Source organism: Musa acuminata, chromosome BXJ1-10 (assembly GCF_036884655.1).
Source record: "Musa acuminata AAA Group cultivar baxijiao chromosome BXJ1-10, Cavendish_Baxijiao_AAA, whole genome shotgun sequence".
In the NCBI taxonomy this organism is placed as follows: domain Eukaryota; kingdom Viridiplantae; phylum Streptophyta; class Magnoliopsida; order Zingiberales; family Musaceae; genus Musa; species Musa acuminata.
In genome coordinates this window covers 15322843-15339119 of record NC_088336.1, presented here as the reverse complement: position 1 = coordinate 15339119, position 16277 = coordinate 15322843, and the positions used below count along the sequence as shown (strand labels likewise).

The window sequence follows — 16277 nt, the reverse complement described above, 5'->3', positions numbered from 1 at the left end:
TTATCATTCAAGCTAGCAAAATTGGTTCTCTTGGGATGCGAGCTATTTTCTTTCCCCCTTTTGTCATTATAAACAAGAAAGAAGAAGGGAAGAACATAATGGTGTAAATATTCAAGTCATCACAAAAATACAAAGGTGTCATATGAAAATCATGACATGAAAGATATTAATAGCAAATCATGAATGCCACAAGACATGATTTATTTCAACAAATCTCTTCTTTTTATAAATAGAAAGCATGATAGGAAACAATCTTGATTAAAAAAGAAAGCTCAAGTTATAATTCCAAGAATTCACAAGAAAAATCATGATTCATTTGACAAAAAGATTGTTGATTTATGTATTTGAATAAATATTTTTAAACCAACATCACTTCAACTCATCATGCATTATTTCAAAATGTAAAATCATCATGATACAAACATTTGTTTTCAAAACCTTCATCATTACTTCTGATACTAAAGCATTCATGATACCAAATATTAAATCAACATCTGTAAGTATTTATCACTTAATGATTGTTGGTACCAAACATTCATCATTTATTTTCTCCTTTTTAGTAAATGACAAGAAGAAACAAGGAGAAGAAAAGATCTCAATTCGTAGAAAGATCTCAAGTTATAAATCTCAAAAAATCAAGATAAACCTCATTCAAATTCAAATCGTCAAATCAAAATCATTTTCAAGAGATTCATAAAAAGGACATAGATAGATTCTTTAATCTCTCATTTTTAGAAAAATGGTAAGAAGAAACATAGGAGTTCAAAACAAGATCTTGATTAATAGAGAAATCTCATGTATCAAATATCAAGAAATCAAGATGATGATTCATAAAAAAATATCAGAAGTTATAATCAAGAGAAAAATCATCATTTATCAACAAAGTAACTTTTAAGAGATTCATAAAAATGATACAAATAGATTCATCAAGATCAATAAGATAGAGAAAAAAAAATTTAAAAAAATGTTTTCCTCGTTTTAGATGTTTCAATTTAAGTGACTGATTTCATATAAACATGCTCAAGTTTTTCGTATGAAAACCATACATCATGGTTTAAGATCGAAAGAGTAAATCTTATCATTGAAATCATCATGCTTAATTAAATATAAAATCGTCAAGCATGAAACTTACATTATTTCATATAAGCATGCCTTTGTCATTTATGCCAAATCAAGACACGTATCATTTTTAAAATCGAAAAAGCCACTTTCATTATAGTAAAAATCGATAATCCATAAATCGCAAGAATCATCATACATAATTTCGAAAGATAAACTCATTAAGTAAGATATCAAATCATTACTTCAAATCAAACATGATTTCATTAATCATTGAGCATCTTTAATCAAATTTGAGAAACAATATAATTAATCTTGTTAAGCGTACAAGCATTAGATTTATATCTAATATTTTATTACATCGTTAAAACATTAAGCATGATTTCATAAGGTATTTTTAATCAAAATCATTTTGTTTGTTTATCATAAAACATGTTATTTTCATTATCATTTTCAAAATTACTAGCATGATCCAAATTTTTTTTTAAAATATTTTCATTACATTATTAAACATATAATTTTCAAAAAAAATAATTAAATTAAAAATAACTCATGAAAAGCATAATGTAATTTCGAAATAAACTAAGGAGATTTTGATTACCTCGTCGTCAAAAGCCATTAAGGCGTAGTTTGCCACATCGTCTTTGTTGATTTTCTCCTTGTCTTCAGATGAGCTCGATTCGTCCCAAAGTGGTTCCCTCTTCTTGCGTTCATAGCAACTAGTTACATTCTTTTTATTTTTTTAATTTTTATTTTATAAACTTTTTAAATTTCATAGTGAGGAGTTTAAGTTTACCATCACTTGAGCTTATGCTCGAGTGGTCTTCAATTGTTCTAAGTCTGAAATCCTCCCTATTCTTTGGAAGATTATCCTCAAGTTCATTTTGTGCCACATTGGTAATTTTGTAGGTCATTAAAGACCCAATTAGTTCTTTGAGTGGAAGCTTGTTTAAGTCTTTTGCCTCTTGTATGACAGTTAATTTTGAATCCCAATTCTTATGAAGAGAACATAAAATTTTGTTTACAAGTTCAAAATCCGAAAAAAGTTTATCAAGTACTTTTAAACCATTGACAACATCTATAAAACGGGTGTATGTGTCTCCAATGGTTTCGCTTAGTTTCATATGAAACAATTCAAAGTTATACATTAAAAGATTAATCTTTGAAACTTTTACTCTACTAGTGCCTTCGTGTGTGGTTTCAAGAATGTGCCAAATATCGAAAGTCATTTCACACATAGAAATTCGATTGAATTCATTTTTGTCCAAGGCACAAAATAAAGCATTCAAAGCTCTAGCATTTAAAGAAAAAATCTTCTTCTCCAAATTATTCTATTCGTTCCTTGGTTTAGAAGATTTTTGAAATCCATTTTTAACAATACTACATAAATTTAAATCCAAAGAAACCAAGAAAACTCTCATTCGAGTTTTCCAATATATGTAGTCCGTCCCATTGAACATGGGAGGACGAATGAGAGAGTGGCCCTCTTGAAAGCCGAAAAAAACTATTTCTCTTTGGGTGTTAAACCAAATGAGAAAAACGTGACTCTGATACCAACTGTTAGGAACGAGTCACAGCACTAAGGAGGGCCATGGTGGGGGGGGGGTGTGAATTAGTGCAGTAGTAAAATCACGTAGGTTCTGAAAATTCTTCCGTACGTTAAAAATCGATCCCGAAAATATGCTTAACTTGAAAGCGTGTTCGTAAACATATTGAAAGCAGTAAGCAAGTAAAGTGGTTTGTAGTTAAAGTAAATTGCTCAAAAAAAACGCAAACCAGATTTGTATAGTGGTTCGGTCGTCATGACCTACATCCACTCCACCGATTCATCTTCCGTCGAGGCCACCGACATCCACTATCGATCTTCCTTCAATAGGCGAAGACCAACCACATTTTACAGCTCTTTCACCTTGTACCGGGTTTAGGAGATAACCCTTACACCCCCACTTGCTCCTCTATCAAACTATTATAATACTTAGAACTTTGAGAGGAGTTTACACACAATTAAAACAGAGTTTTCTTTCCTTTTTTTTGCTCTCAGTTGTGTATTTTAACCAGGGTTGAGAGGGATATTTATAGGCCCCAATGGCTTCAAAATTTGAGTAATAAGTGTCACATCCCTGGATTTCGGGGTACTGGCGGTACCACCACCGTTACTAGGCGGTACTACCGTTGTTGGTCTAACATTGGGCGGTACTACCGCTATTGGTCTGACACTAGGCGGTACAACCGCCATTGGTCCAACACTGGGCGGTATCACCGCTGGTAGCAATCACTACTAGCGGTACCACCGCCCAGTATAAGCGGTACCACCGCCCAAACAACCCGAGACACTGTCCCCCAAGCGGTGCCACCGTCGGTTGAGCTTTCAGGTGCTGAATGGGCTATTCAATCCGACTCAATTCAGCCCTGCTAAGGGGCCAATTGACTCCTAATTAAGTTAGTGAGATTACCTCCAAATCCTATCTCTAATTATGTACTAACTATGAAATTTAAGATACTAAGCTAAACAAGTCCGTAAGTCTAGGTTTCTTCCGGCGAGCTTCCAGCGATCTTTAGACGAACTTCCGATGATCTCTCGGCAATATTCCGACGGATTCCCGACAAGCTCCTGGACTTCACGTTGATCTTCTTGGCGAGTTCCGACGAGCTTTTTTAGCAAGCTCCAGGACTTCTCGGTCAATTCCGGTAGAACTTCCGATGAACGCCCGAACATCCGACGAACTCTCAAACTCCCAACGGAATCGCGCTCTTGACTCCGAGACTTCATTTTGCTTTATGCTTTGCTATCATAGTTAATATTGCACATATAAAAACCAACTTCGATCTAAACAATTATTACAAAACTTGAATCATGTTGTCAAGCATGTCATTGGTTCATCGACGCTTCGTCTGATTATTCAACGCATCGTCTTTTGCGGCCTATTGCCCAATCAGCCAGTTGACCTCTGTAACTCCGATATCCTTAGCGCAATATTCGCTCTTCTTGGCTCGATGCCCGAATTCACAGCCCGAAACCTTCTACCGATACGTCGACCGATCCTCTTGCCCGACGTCTAATCTTTTGACATGTTTGCTCTGGCCCAACATGATTCTTCTTACTTCAATTGTCTCTCCTTGATCGAAGCTTCCTGGGTTGCTCAAAATGCATATCAAATCATAAACACAATCAATTGGTTTCATCATCAAAATCTGAGGTTCAATAATCTCTCCATTTTTTATGATGACAACCAGATGACAGAGTTTAAACAAACTCCCAAAGTTTAACCAAACTCTCCCTATCAATATGCCATATTGATAGAACTCTTGGATTCAAAAATCCAAGCAATACATTATCACAAACTTATGCATAACCTCATACTTCTCCCCCTTTGTCATCAACAAAAAGGAGAAGTGAAACTTTCAAGTGTTTAGACATACAAGATCAAATCATTGCATTATAAATATAATATTCAGTTTTATCATCATGCAAGCTAGCAAAAATTTGAGTTTTGCAAATTTGTAAATTTTGCTATATGTGCAGGTTTAGCATGTTTTGTTTCTTTAGATAGGCAAGATAGCACTATTGCTTCTCTTGAGATTGCAAGCTAGCAAGTCTTAGTGATGTTCAAAATAGCAAGTTCTACATTATGCAAGCTAGCAAATTTATATCATTTTAGAGTATGCAAGCTAGCAATTTTACACATATGAAAGTTAGCAAAATTTTACATTTTTTAAGATGTGCAAAATAGACTATTTTTGCATCTTCTTGAAATGTGTAACTTAGCAAACATTGCTTCTCTTGAGATTTGCCAGATAGCACTTCTTGCTTCTCTTTTGAGATGAGCAAGCTAGCAAGTTTGCCTCTATTCATGATGTGCACGCTAGCAATTCTTTCTTCCCCTTAATCATTAGCAAAAAGAGAGGAATAATAATATAATAATGTAATTCATTTCTCTTTACTACAATCTTCAAATCATGACAAGGATAAATAACATAGATGAAAAATCAAGTCATGAATGTCAAAACAATTTTTCATCATGAATATTTCATCATTGCATGCATCACTATCATAAGTTGAAGTATTGCATGTATAATACCAAATCATTATTCATAATTGCATCAATACTCCAAGCATTATTTCAATCATCAAAAAATGAAGGATCAAGTCTAAATTTTGAGAAATCAAGATCATGATCCGAAAAATGTATAAGAAGAATTTATGCATTTGGGAGATCTAACATATCTAAGTTTATCATTCAAGCTAGCAAAATTGGTTCTCTTGGGATGCTAGCTATTTTCTTTCCCTCTTTTGTCATTATAAACAAGAAGGGAAGAACATAATGGTGTAAATATTCAAGTCATTACAAAAATACAAAGGTGTCATATGAAAATTATGACATGAAAAATATTAATATCAAATCATGAATGCCACAAGACATGATTTATTTCAATAAATCTCTTCTTTTTATAAATAGAAAGCATGATAGGAAACAATCTTGATTCAAAAAGAAAGCTCAAGTTATAATTCCAAGAATTCACAAGAAAATTCATGATTTATTTGACAAAAAGATTTTTAATTCATGCCTTTGAATAAATATTTTTAAACCAACATCACTTCAACTCATCATGCATTATTTCAAAATGTAAAATCATCAAACATGATACAAACATTTGTTTTCAAAACCTTCATCATTACTCCCACGCATGATACTAAAGCATAAATGATACCAAACATTAAATCAACATCTTTAAGCATTTATCACTTTATGATTATTGGTACCAAACATTCATCATTTATTTTTTCCTCTTTAGTAAATGACAAGAAAAGGAGAAGAAAAGATCTCAATTCATAGAAAGATCTCAAGTTATAAATATCGAGAAATCAAGACAAAGCTCATTCAAATTCAAATCATCAAATCAAAATCATTTTCAAAAGATTCATAAAAAGGACATAGATAGATTCATTAATCTCTCATTTTTAGAAAAATGGTAAGAAGAAACATAGGAGTTTAAAATAAGATCTTGATTCATAGAGAAATCTCATGTATCAAATATTGAGAAATCAAGATAATGATTTATAAAAAAATATCACAAGTTATAATCAAGAGAAAAATCATCATTTATCAACAAAGTCACTTTTAAGAGATTCATAAAAATGATACAAATAGATTCATCAAAATCAATAAGATAGAGAAAATTAAATTTTTTTTAAAATATTTTCTTCGCTTTAGATGTTTTAATTTAAGTGATTGATTTCATAAAAGCATGCTCAAGTTTTTGGTATGAAAACTATAAATCATGGTTTAAGATCGAAAGAGTAAATCTCATCATTGAAATCATCAAGATCAAATCATCATTTCTTCAAATCATCATGCTTATTTAAATATAAAATCGTCAAGCATGATACTTACATTATTTCATATAAGCATGTGTTTGTCATTTATGCCAAATCAAGACATGCATCTTTTTTAAAACCGAAAAAGTCACTTTCATTATGGTAAAAATTGATAATCAATAAATCACAAAAATCATCATGCATAATTTCAAAAGATAAACTCATTAAGCATGATATCGAATAATTACCTCAAATCAAACATGTGTTCATTAATCATTGAGCTTCTTCAATCAAAATTGAGAAACATTATGATTAATCTTGTTAAGTGTATAAGCATTAGATTTATATCTAACATTTTTTTGCATTGTTAAAACGTCAAACATGATTTCATAAGGCATTTTTAATCAAAATCATTTATTTATTTATAATAAAATATGTAATTTTTATTATCATTTTTATAATTACTAGCATGATCCTAATTTTTTTTAATAATTATTATATTATTAAACATATAATTTTTAAGAAAAATAATTAAACTAAATTAAAAATAACTCATGAAAAGAATCATGTAATTTTGAAATAAACTAAGGAGATTTTGATTATCTCATCGTCAAAAGCCGTTAAGGCGTAGTTTGCAACCTCACCTTTGTTAATTTTCGTCTCGTCTTCGGATGAGCTCGATTCGTCCCAAAGTGGTTCCCTATTCTTGCGTTCATAGCAAGTAGTTACGTTCTTTTTATTTTTTAATTTTTGTTTCATGAACTTTTTAAATTTCATAGTGAGAAGTTCAAGTTCACCATCACTTGAGCTTATGCTTGAGTGGTCTTCAATTGTTCTAAGTTCGAAATCCTTCTTATTCTTTGGAAGGTTGTCCTCAAGTTCATTTTGTGCCACATTGGTCATTTCGTAGGTCATTAAAGACTCAATTAGTTCTTCGATTGGAAGCTTGTTTAAGTCTTTTGTCTCTGACAGTTACTTTTGAATCCCAATTTTTATGAAGAGAAAGTAAAATTTTGTTTACAAGTTCAAAATTTGAAAAACTTTTACCAAGTACTTTTAAACCATTGACGATATCCGTAAAATGGGTGTACATGTCTCCAATGGTTTCGCTTGGTTTCATATGAAACAATTTGAAGTTATACATTAAAAGATTAATCTTTGAAACTTTTACTCTACTAGTGCTTTCGTGTGTGGTTTTAAGAATGTGCCAAATATCAAAAGCCGTTTCGCATATAGAAATTCGATTGAATTCGTTTTTGTCTAAGATACAAAATAGAGCGTTCATAGCTCTAGCATTTAAAGAAAAAATCTTTTTCTCCAAATCATTCCATTCGTTCATTAGTTTAGAATATTTTTGAAAGTCATTTTCAACAATACTCCATAAATTTAAATCCAAAGAAAGCATGAAAACTCTCATTCAAGTTTTTCAATAGGTGTAGTTCGTCTCATTGAACATGGGAGGACGAATGAGAGAGTGACCATCTTGAAAGTCGAAAAGAGTCATTTCTCTTTGGGTGTTAAACCAAATGAGAAAAACATGGCTCTGATATCAACTGTTTAGAATGAGTCGACACTAAGAGGGGGGGTGAATTAATGTAGCAATAAAATCACATCGGTTCTGAAAATTCTTCTGTACGTTGAAAACAGATCCCGAAAATATGCTTAACTTGAAAGCGTATTGGTAAACGTATTGAAAGTAGTAAGCAAGTAAAGTGGTTTGCAGTTAAAGTAAATTGCTCAAAAGAAACGCAAACCAGATTTTTATAGTGGTTCGGTCGTCGTGACCTACATCCACTCCATCGATTCCTCTTTCGTCGAGGCCACCAGCATCCATTATCGGTCTTCCTTCAATAGGCGAAGACCAACCATCTCTCTTTCTCCTTTTACTGGGTTTAGGAGATAACCCTTACACCCCCACTTACTCCTCTCTCAAACTATTCTAACACTTAGAACTTTGAGAGGAGTTCATACACAATTAAAACAGAGTTTTCTTTCCTTTTGTTTCTTCTTAGTTGTGTATTTTAACCAGAGATAAGAGGGATATTTATAAGCCCCAATGGCTTCAAAATTGGAGTCAAAAAGTGTCACATCCCTAGATTTCGGGGTACTGACAGTACCACCACCGTTACTAGGCGATACTACCGTCGTTGGTCTGATATTGGGCGGTACCACCGCTAGCAGCATTCATTGTCGGTAGTACCACCGCCTAGTCTAGGCGGTACCACCACCCAAACAACCCGGGACACTGTCTCCCTAGGTGGTGCCACCGTCGGTTGGGCTTTCAGGTATTGAATGGGATGTTCAATCCGGCCCAATTCAGCCCTGTTAAGGGCCAATTGGCTCCTAATTAAGTTAGTGGAATTACCTCCCAATCCTAACTCAAATTATGTGATAGCTACAAAATTTAAGACATTTTCTAAGCTAAACAAGTTCGTAAGTCTAGGTTTCTTCCAGCGAGCTTCCGGTGATCTTCAGATGATCTCTCGGTAATGTTCCGGCGGATTCCCAATAAGCTCCTGGACTTCACGACGATCTTCTTGACGAGTTTCGATGAGCTTCTTTGGCAAGCTCCAGGACTTCTCGGTTAATTTCGGTAGAACTTCCGATAAACGTCCGGACTTCCGACGAACTCTTGAACTCTCAACAAAATCACGTTCTTGACTCCGGGACTTTATTTTGCTTTATGCTTTGCTATCGTAGTTAATCCTGTACACATAAAAACCAACTTCGATCTAGACAATTATTAGAAAGCTTGAATCATGTTCTCCGGCATATCATTGGTTCAACGATGCTTCGTCAGATTCTTTAGCACATCGTCCTCTCTTACGACCTATTGCCCAATCGGCCAATTGACCTCTGTAACTCCGATATCCTTGGTGTAATATCCGCTCTTCTTGGCCTAATGCTTGAATTCACGGCCCGAAGCCTTCTGCCGATACGTCGACCGATCCTCCGGCCCGACGTCCAATCTTCTAATATGTTTGCTCTGGCCCAACATGATTTTTCCTACTTTAATTATCTCTCTTTGATCGAAGCTTCTTGCGTTGCTCAAAATGCATATCAAATCATAAACACTATCAATTAGTTTAATCATCAAAATCCGAGATTCAACATTGCGAATGCTTGAAATATGATTGATGTCGTCAAATACATCGTAAATACTTGAAAAATAGCAAAATGTATCACATATGCATCGTATGTATCATAGATACTTGAAATGTATCATGAATGCTTGAAATGCATTGTAATGTGGCATGAATACTTGAAAATGTTTCATTCTTAAAATCATGCTTGATTTTGTATTAAAATGATAAATGTCTATCAATCCGATGAGGTATCAAACTTATCATGCTTAATTTCCTACTTTCAATTGGTATCATACCTTGGATTGATGAATTGTCATATTTTATCAAACTTGAAATTTGAATCTTGCTAAATTTCATATTTGAAATTTATATCATACTTGAAAATGATCATTCGATATTGGACTTGAAAATGGATGTCATACCTTGACATCATTTTTATTGTGATAAATACGTGGTATCGTATTTTGATATGGTAAATCATGATTAGTATCATGATGTGCATATCAATAAGTTTAAATACATATAACTTATCGATTTGGATTTGAAAATGATCATTCGATATTGGACTTAAAATGGATTTCATGCCTTAACATCATTTTTATTGTAATAAATATGTGGTATCGTATTTTGAGATAGTAAATCATGATTAGAATCATGATGTGCTTGCCAATAAGTTTAAATACATATAACTTATTGATTTGATGATTGAATTCAAAGACCTTGAATTCAAGAGTGTCTTTTCTCAAGTATGGCATATAGATAGGGGGTGTTAAGGTTAACTCTATCATCAATTGATTATCATCATCTAAAAGGGGGAGATTGTTGAATCTCGGATTTTGATGATGAAATCAATTGATAAATTATTTGATCCAATCTATATGTTGAGAAAAGTGTGCATGATTAACTATGATAGCGATCAAAGTATAAAGTAAAACGAAGTGACAGAGTCAAGATCGAGAATTCGTTGGGAGTTCGAGAGTTCGTCAGAAGTCTGGAGGTTCGTCGGAAGTGCCATCAAAATTGGTCGAGAAGTCAAGGAACTTACTAAAGAAGCTCATCGGAATTCGCCAAAAAGATCATCGTAAAGTCTAAGAGTTTGCTGAGAGTTCGCTGGAAGATTGTCGAGAGATCGTCGGAAGTCCGCCGAAAGATCGCCGGAAGAAACATAGACTTACCAGACTTGTTTTGTTTAGTATATGCCTTAAAAATTGATGTTAGCACATCATTAGGGTTAAGATTGGGAGGTAATCCCACTAACTTAGTTAGGAGCCAATTGGTCTAAAATAGGGCTAAGTTGGGCTAGATGGAAGGCCTACTCGGCCACGTGGAGCCTTGCCAAGCAGTGGCACCGCCTAAGGTGGCCGGTGGAATCGCTTGAGGCTCAACCTCCTAGGAGGTCTGAGCGATAGTACCGTTAGCCATAAATGTGTTAGGATCGGAGCGACACTAAGAGGGGGGGGGGGGGGTTGAATTAGTGCAGCGGATTAAAACTTATAAGTTCGAAACCGAATTCGTAAATACGAGGAGATTTCATTTTGATAGTAGCTTGAGTAAAGTAAAAAACGAAAACTTGCTGCTGTGTAGATAACGATTGCAGAAAGGTAAGTACTCACACATTCAATGAGCACGCCAATTTAAAGTGGTTCGGTCAAATGACCTACATCCACTTGCGAAGCCTTCTTCAATGAGGCTCCCTACTTCCACTATCAAATCTCTTTGAAGGGGAAGGACAAATACCCCTCTTACAACCTTTTACAAGTAGTTCACACTCTTACAAATTTTTTGAAGAGAAGAAGGAGGTGAACTCTCAAGCAATTGCAAACAAGACTTGCTAAAGACTTTTCTAAGACTTTTATCTCAATCTATTGCTTTCACAAAAGTTGTAATCTCAACTGAGAATTGAGGGATATTTATACGCCCCAAGAGGATTTAAATTTGGGCTCCAAATTTTGAATTCTCTTGGGTTTTCGAGGCTGGTGGTGCTACCGCCTGTCAGTGGCGGTGCCACCGCTTGTCAGTGTCTGACATTGACAGTGTACCGGCGGTGCGACCACCCAGTCCACTAGTGTCACCGCCCGACCTCTCGAGCTTTGGGCGGTGGCACCGCCCAACCTTACGGTCACTAGTTGGGCTTCAAGTTCGGCCCAAACCGAGTCACATTCGGGCTCAATTGGCTCCTAACCAGGATATAGGATTATTCCTTAATCCTAACCCTAATTACATGCAAACTATGTAACTGAAAACATAGTCCTAAGCAATTTTTAAATGGCAAGTGTCGAGTCTCGTTCCGGTGAGCATTCCAGCGATCTTCCAGCGGACTTCCGATGCACCTTCGGATTTCTTCTAGCGGACTCCCAGCAGGCTCCCGATCTTGTGGCGAGTTCAGTGAGTAGCCGAGCCTTCTCGGTGATCTCCACGAACCTCCGACAATCTCTTTGGCGGACTTTCAAAAACTCCGACACGTCCCCGATTTCTTCTCGGTTGGCTCCGGCAGTATCTCCGACGAATCTTCGGACTCTCAAACACCCATCGAACTTGACTCTGGTTTCCTTGCTTTATGTTTTTAGGCTATCGTAGTTAATCCTATACACTTAACTCAATAATATGGATTAGATCAATTAACCCATCAATTGATTTCATCATCAAAATCTGAGATTCAACAAAAGGTTGTCAAGTAATGGTACCGTTAGAGCCCAGTCTCCGAGGCTTTGTTAGGCGGTAGTACCGCTAGACTAGGCAGTGGTACCACATAATGTTAGTCTGTTAGCGATGGTATCGCCCAATAATGGTGATGGTACCATTAGTACCATGAAAACTAGGGATGTGACACTTTTTGACTCCAATTCTAAAGCCAATTAAGGGCTATAAATACCTTTTACTTCTCAGCTAGTAAAGCATAGAGAAATGATAAGAATTGAATTGAAACTATAGTGAAATAACTTACAAAAGTTGAGAGTTCACCTCCATCGATTTTAAGTGTGAAAGTTTGTAAAAGGAGAGTGAGCCACTTGTGAAAGTTATGTAAATGAGTGATTGATCTTTGTCTTTCAAGAAAGATCAATAGTGGAAACTAATGACCTCATTGAAGGAGGTGTGGACAATGGATATAGATCGGATGACCGAACCACTATAAAATTGACATGTACTTTACTTTTGTTACATTCTAGTTTACTTTATTGCAAACCATCTAATCTCCTTCTCTCTACTCACTTACAAACTTATTCGAGTCGAACGTCTTTTCAAAACGATTTACATCAAACTAAGAGTTTCATCACATATGAAGTTTTTTAAAATTATTTAAATTTATCAAGTTTTTTAAAATTATTTAAATTTATCAAGTTTTTTAAAATTATTTAAATTTATCATTTTTATTCACTGCACTAATTCATCCTCTCTTATCTCTCTTAGTGCCGTTGTTGATTCTAACATAACTCATTTTCGATAATAATCTGCCCCACTTATAAGCATATAAGATTTAGTCCCATGATAATTTTATGTTATAACGTGTCTTCAAACTCTATATTACATGAGCCCTCTTTTTATGTTCTCGTTAAGCAGATGATTTGAATCCAAGATAATAACTTATTAATTTTATGAAACCTAAAATACTAGCCTAAAATACTTAAGAGTAAGTTAATTATAATACATCTATCAAAATTTTATAAGTCAATCTGACTTGTACCTCATTTTTGATGGGATGTTTGTTATCCCATCAGATGAGGGCACGATAATTCGTATCAAAATATAAAGTATTAGGTAAAATGAGAGAGTAAGTCTACTAATTGATGACATCGTCGGATATGAAATCACCAGTAGATTAAACCTTACATACACTATTCTAACTTCTGATTTTGGTTATATTATCTCAAGTCTTTAATAAGAGAGATTATGATATTATAGTTTAGCCCCATATCAAATATCAACAATAAGTTAAATTAACTTATAATAATCATAACGATTAATTTGAATTTAAATATTTTAGGTCAATGATTCATACTCGACGTGACAATTTATATCATATTTTTTTCGATCGTCAAAGTTTAAAGTGAGTTGTACAAACCATATGATATTAGCACTCGGTCATATTTTCCCTGTAAGGTTAAATTTTGATGTGTAACCTTTATAATAAATATTCCACTCATAAATAAACTATATTACACTTAATTCTAGAGTAAAAAATAACTCAATTCATCTTCATCTTGATCGTGAAATTATAACATAGTTCATAACACCATAAAGTTTACCCATATTATTTTTATATATGAGATAAATAGTAATTTTATTAATTATAATTTTCCAAAATTCTAATTTTAATTTTTTAAATAAAAATAAATAATAAAATCGAGATTCGTGTCCAAAATCTTGAATTATATTGTCAAAATATTTACCAACTAAGTTAACTAATATTTTTGATATAATATCATAATTAATTATCTATTATATTATATTTTTGATATAAAAAATAATTCTTAATATCTTTGGGTTTTCTTGACCTATCAACCTTGCATTACCTGTTATTGAGGTGATACGAGTCGTTTATTCGTCATGAGATTAGTGCAAAAGGTTCATAGATTGTCTTGTGATGTCGACACGAATCAATCCTTGTCCCCCACCCCATTCTTCTGCACGCGAGGTTCACCTCTTCCTTGGAAGCACCAGCAATCCTTTGCGTCTCTTGAAAGCACGATGTTGTTCTTCTTTGGGAGAGATTGAGATTGAGATTGAGATTGAGATTGAGAGAGAGAGAGAGAGAGGGGACGAAGTTGACAGCCGGCTTTTGCAGATCTTAATCTACTTGGGTCTTCGCGCATGCCTTCCTCCCGCAAGATTCTCGTGCCCCAAGGCGCGTCTCTTCGCTGTGTCCGGCAGCCAAATCCATCCGCCTCCCTTCCGCAAGATTCTCGTACCGTAACGCGTGTCTCTTCGTTGTCTCCGGCAGCCACTTGTCCATTGCAGCAGAATGATGCTGCTGTCGTAGCTTCTCCATCACTGGATTCTAAGATCCCATCCACCATATCCGACGCCGATCGAGCCGAAGTCACTGTATCGCACTCCCATAAAGGCTGCTCATCGAGTGCTTCATTCGGATTTCTAGTAGTAATCAATCACGATTGGTGAGTGGACTGCGGTCAACGTGGAACCAAAGAAAAAGGTGGTGCTTTTGGGGTCACTTCCTTTCGCCAATGGCGACTCTGTTGTGGGCAGTGGCAGACGTCTCTATCCGCCATTGTGCGCTCGGCGCTATCCGACCCCATCGGCATCGGCATCACATCATTCGATGCCCTTGCGGATGTCTCGTTAAGGCATCGCGTGGTTCTCCCTGGTGATGTGGTCATCTCTAGTTCTTTGTTCGTGCAGGGAGTTGTTTTGGGAAGATGATGAGCTCCAACGAAGACAACGGAGGAGGATGGCTTATGGATTACGGGCTCCTGGACGACTTCCCGGCCGCCGACTACATCTGGTCTCCTCAGTTCCTTCACGATCCCGCTGCCTCGAGGTTATGCGAATGTTGTTCTGCAAGGGATAACATGACGACCCATTCACCGCTCAATCCTTGAACGCTTTATGTTTGTTGCAATGCTTCTGACAACTGCTAAAGATCCATGATGTTACTTACTTGTGATCATATATGTACAGCGCGATCCTTGGGCTTGAGGTCGAGGTTCTGCAGGACGAGGAGGATGCTCCCCTGGAGAAACGGTAGGTATTGAGTTCATTCAACATGTCCTGTCCATGATCAAGGTGGATTAAGAACGCTCCTTACTGTGCATGTTTCTTTTCCCTATTTGTACAACCAATTATATTTCCATTGGAAAAGACATCAAGAACATACAAGTGTTCTTCCTGTTTCGCAGAGCACGAGTGGAATCATCTGCTGCACCACGAACCAAGGCTTGCCGTGAGAAATTGCGGAGAGACAGACTCAACGACAGGTACAACGATCGGTGTAACTACATGCGTTTACCTGACTGCTGATGGATGATGTTGCTATGAACGTTGGTCAGGTTCAGAGAATTGTGCTGTGTGTTGGATCCCGGGAAGCCTCCCAAGGCAGACAAGCTTGCCGTTCTAAGAGACGCCACTCATCTGCTAATCCAATTGCGTGTTGAAGCAAAGAAGCTGAAGGAGTCGAACGAGGCACTGCAAGATGCGATAAAGAATCTAAAGGTAAAGCTTTCCTCCCATCTTTCTCTGTTGTCTTGTTGCTGTTATCAGAAAGGTTGGGATTGGATTGCAGGCGGAGAAATCGGAACTGAGGGATGAGAAGACGAGGCTGAGGTGTGAGAAGGAGCAGATGGAGCAAATGCTTAGAGGCATCAGCTTCACAGGTCAATCTGCTGCGGTGCCTGCAACGAACGACAAAACCTTTGCATATATGCCAATTTGCATGTGGCAATGGGTACCTCCGGCAGCTTTGGACACTTCTCAGGATCATGTGCTACGCCCTCCTGTGGCGTAGTGCTCTAAGAGTTCTACGAGTTGATTGCTCGGAACTCGGAAGGAATCGAGCATGTAATTCCATTCAAAGTCTGGGATCACTTGATGTTGTAGTGAGGATTAAAGATGTCGAACGATTGCCCAAATAGAGTAATAGCATAAAAATAAAACACCAGCTTCTACATCTGTGCATGAAACTTGTTTTGTGTGTTATCTCTAAAGTTATGCGGCTGCAGGATCTCACACCTGTGTGCATGAAAACAAGTAGCTGCTGAATGGATACGTAGAAATTGATTACTGAAGACTACCAAATCGATGTTTCAGCTAAAGAACAAAAGAACATAGCACTGACAAGGTCAGAATAATGAGTCATACTC

General features: G+C 35.9%; 1 protein-coding gene across 2 annotated transcripts; it reads left to right on the top strand.

Moving 5' to 3' along the window:
- Nucleotides 1-14158: 14158 nt before the first annotated feature.
- Nucleotides 14159-16084, top strand: LOC103999639 (transcription factor ILR3). 2 transcript variants are annotated; one of them, XM_009421441.3, is made up of 6 exons: nucleotides 14159-14576; nucleotides 14821-14959; nucleotides 15100-15162; nucleotides 15318-15395; nucleotides 15468-15630; nucleotides 15701-16084. In XM_009421441.3, the coding sequence occupies exons 2-6, from the start codon at nucleotides 14838-14840 to the stop codon at nucleotides 15920-15922; spliced, it is 648 nt and encodes a 215-aa protein (XP_009419716.1). In that variant the 5' UTR covers nucleotides 14159-14576; nucleotides 14821-14837; the 3' UTR covers nucleotides 15923-16084. The 2 variants fall into 2 exon arrangements, with proteins under 2 accessions (XP_009419716.1, XP_009419715.1); XM_009421440.3 differs by lacking the exon at nucleotides 14159-14576 and having other exon boundaries at nucleotides 14695-14959.
- Nucleotides 16085-16277: the final 193 nt, after the last annotated feature.

Bases quoted from the DNA above. Each gene is read 5' to 3' on its own strand.
- LOC103999639 (XM_009421441.3), top strand. From the start codon at position 14,838: ATGATGAGCTCCAACGAAGACAACGGAGGAGGATGGCTTATGGATTAC. The intron at 14,960-15,099 runs GTTATGCGAATG...ATATATGTACAG, and splicing joins CACGATCCCGCTGCCTCGAG to CGCGATCCTTGGGCTTGAGG. The intron at 15,631-15,700 runs GTAAAGCTTTCC...ATTGGATTGCAG, and splicing joins ATGCGATAAAGAATCTAAAG to GCGGAGAAATCGGAACTGAG.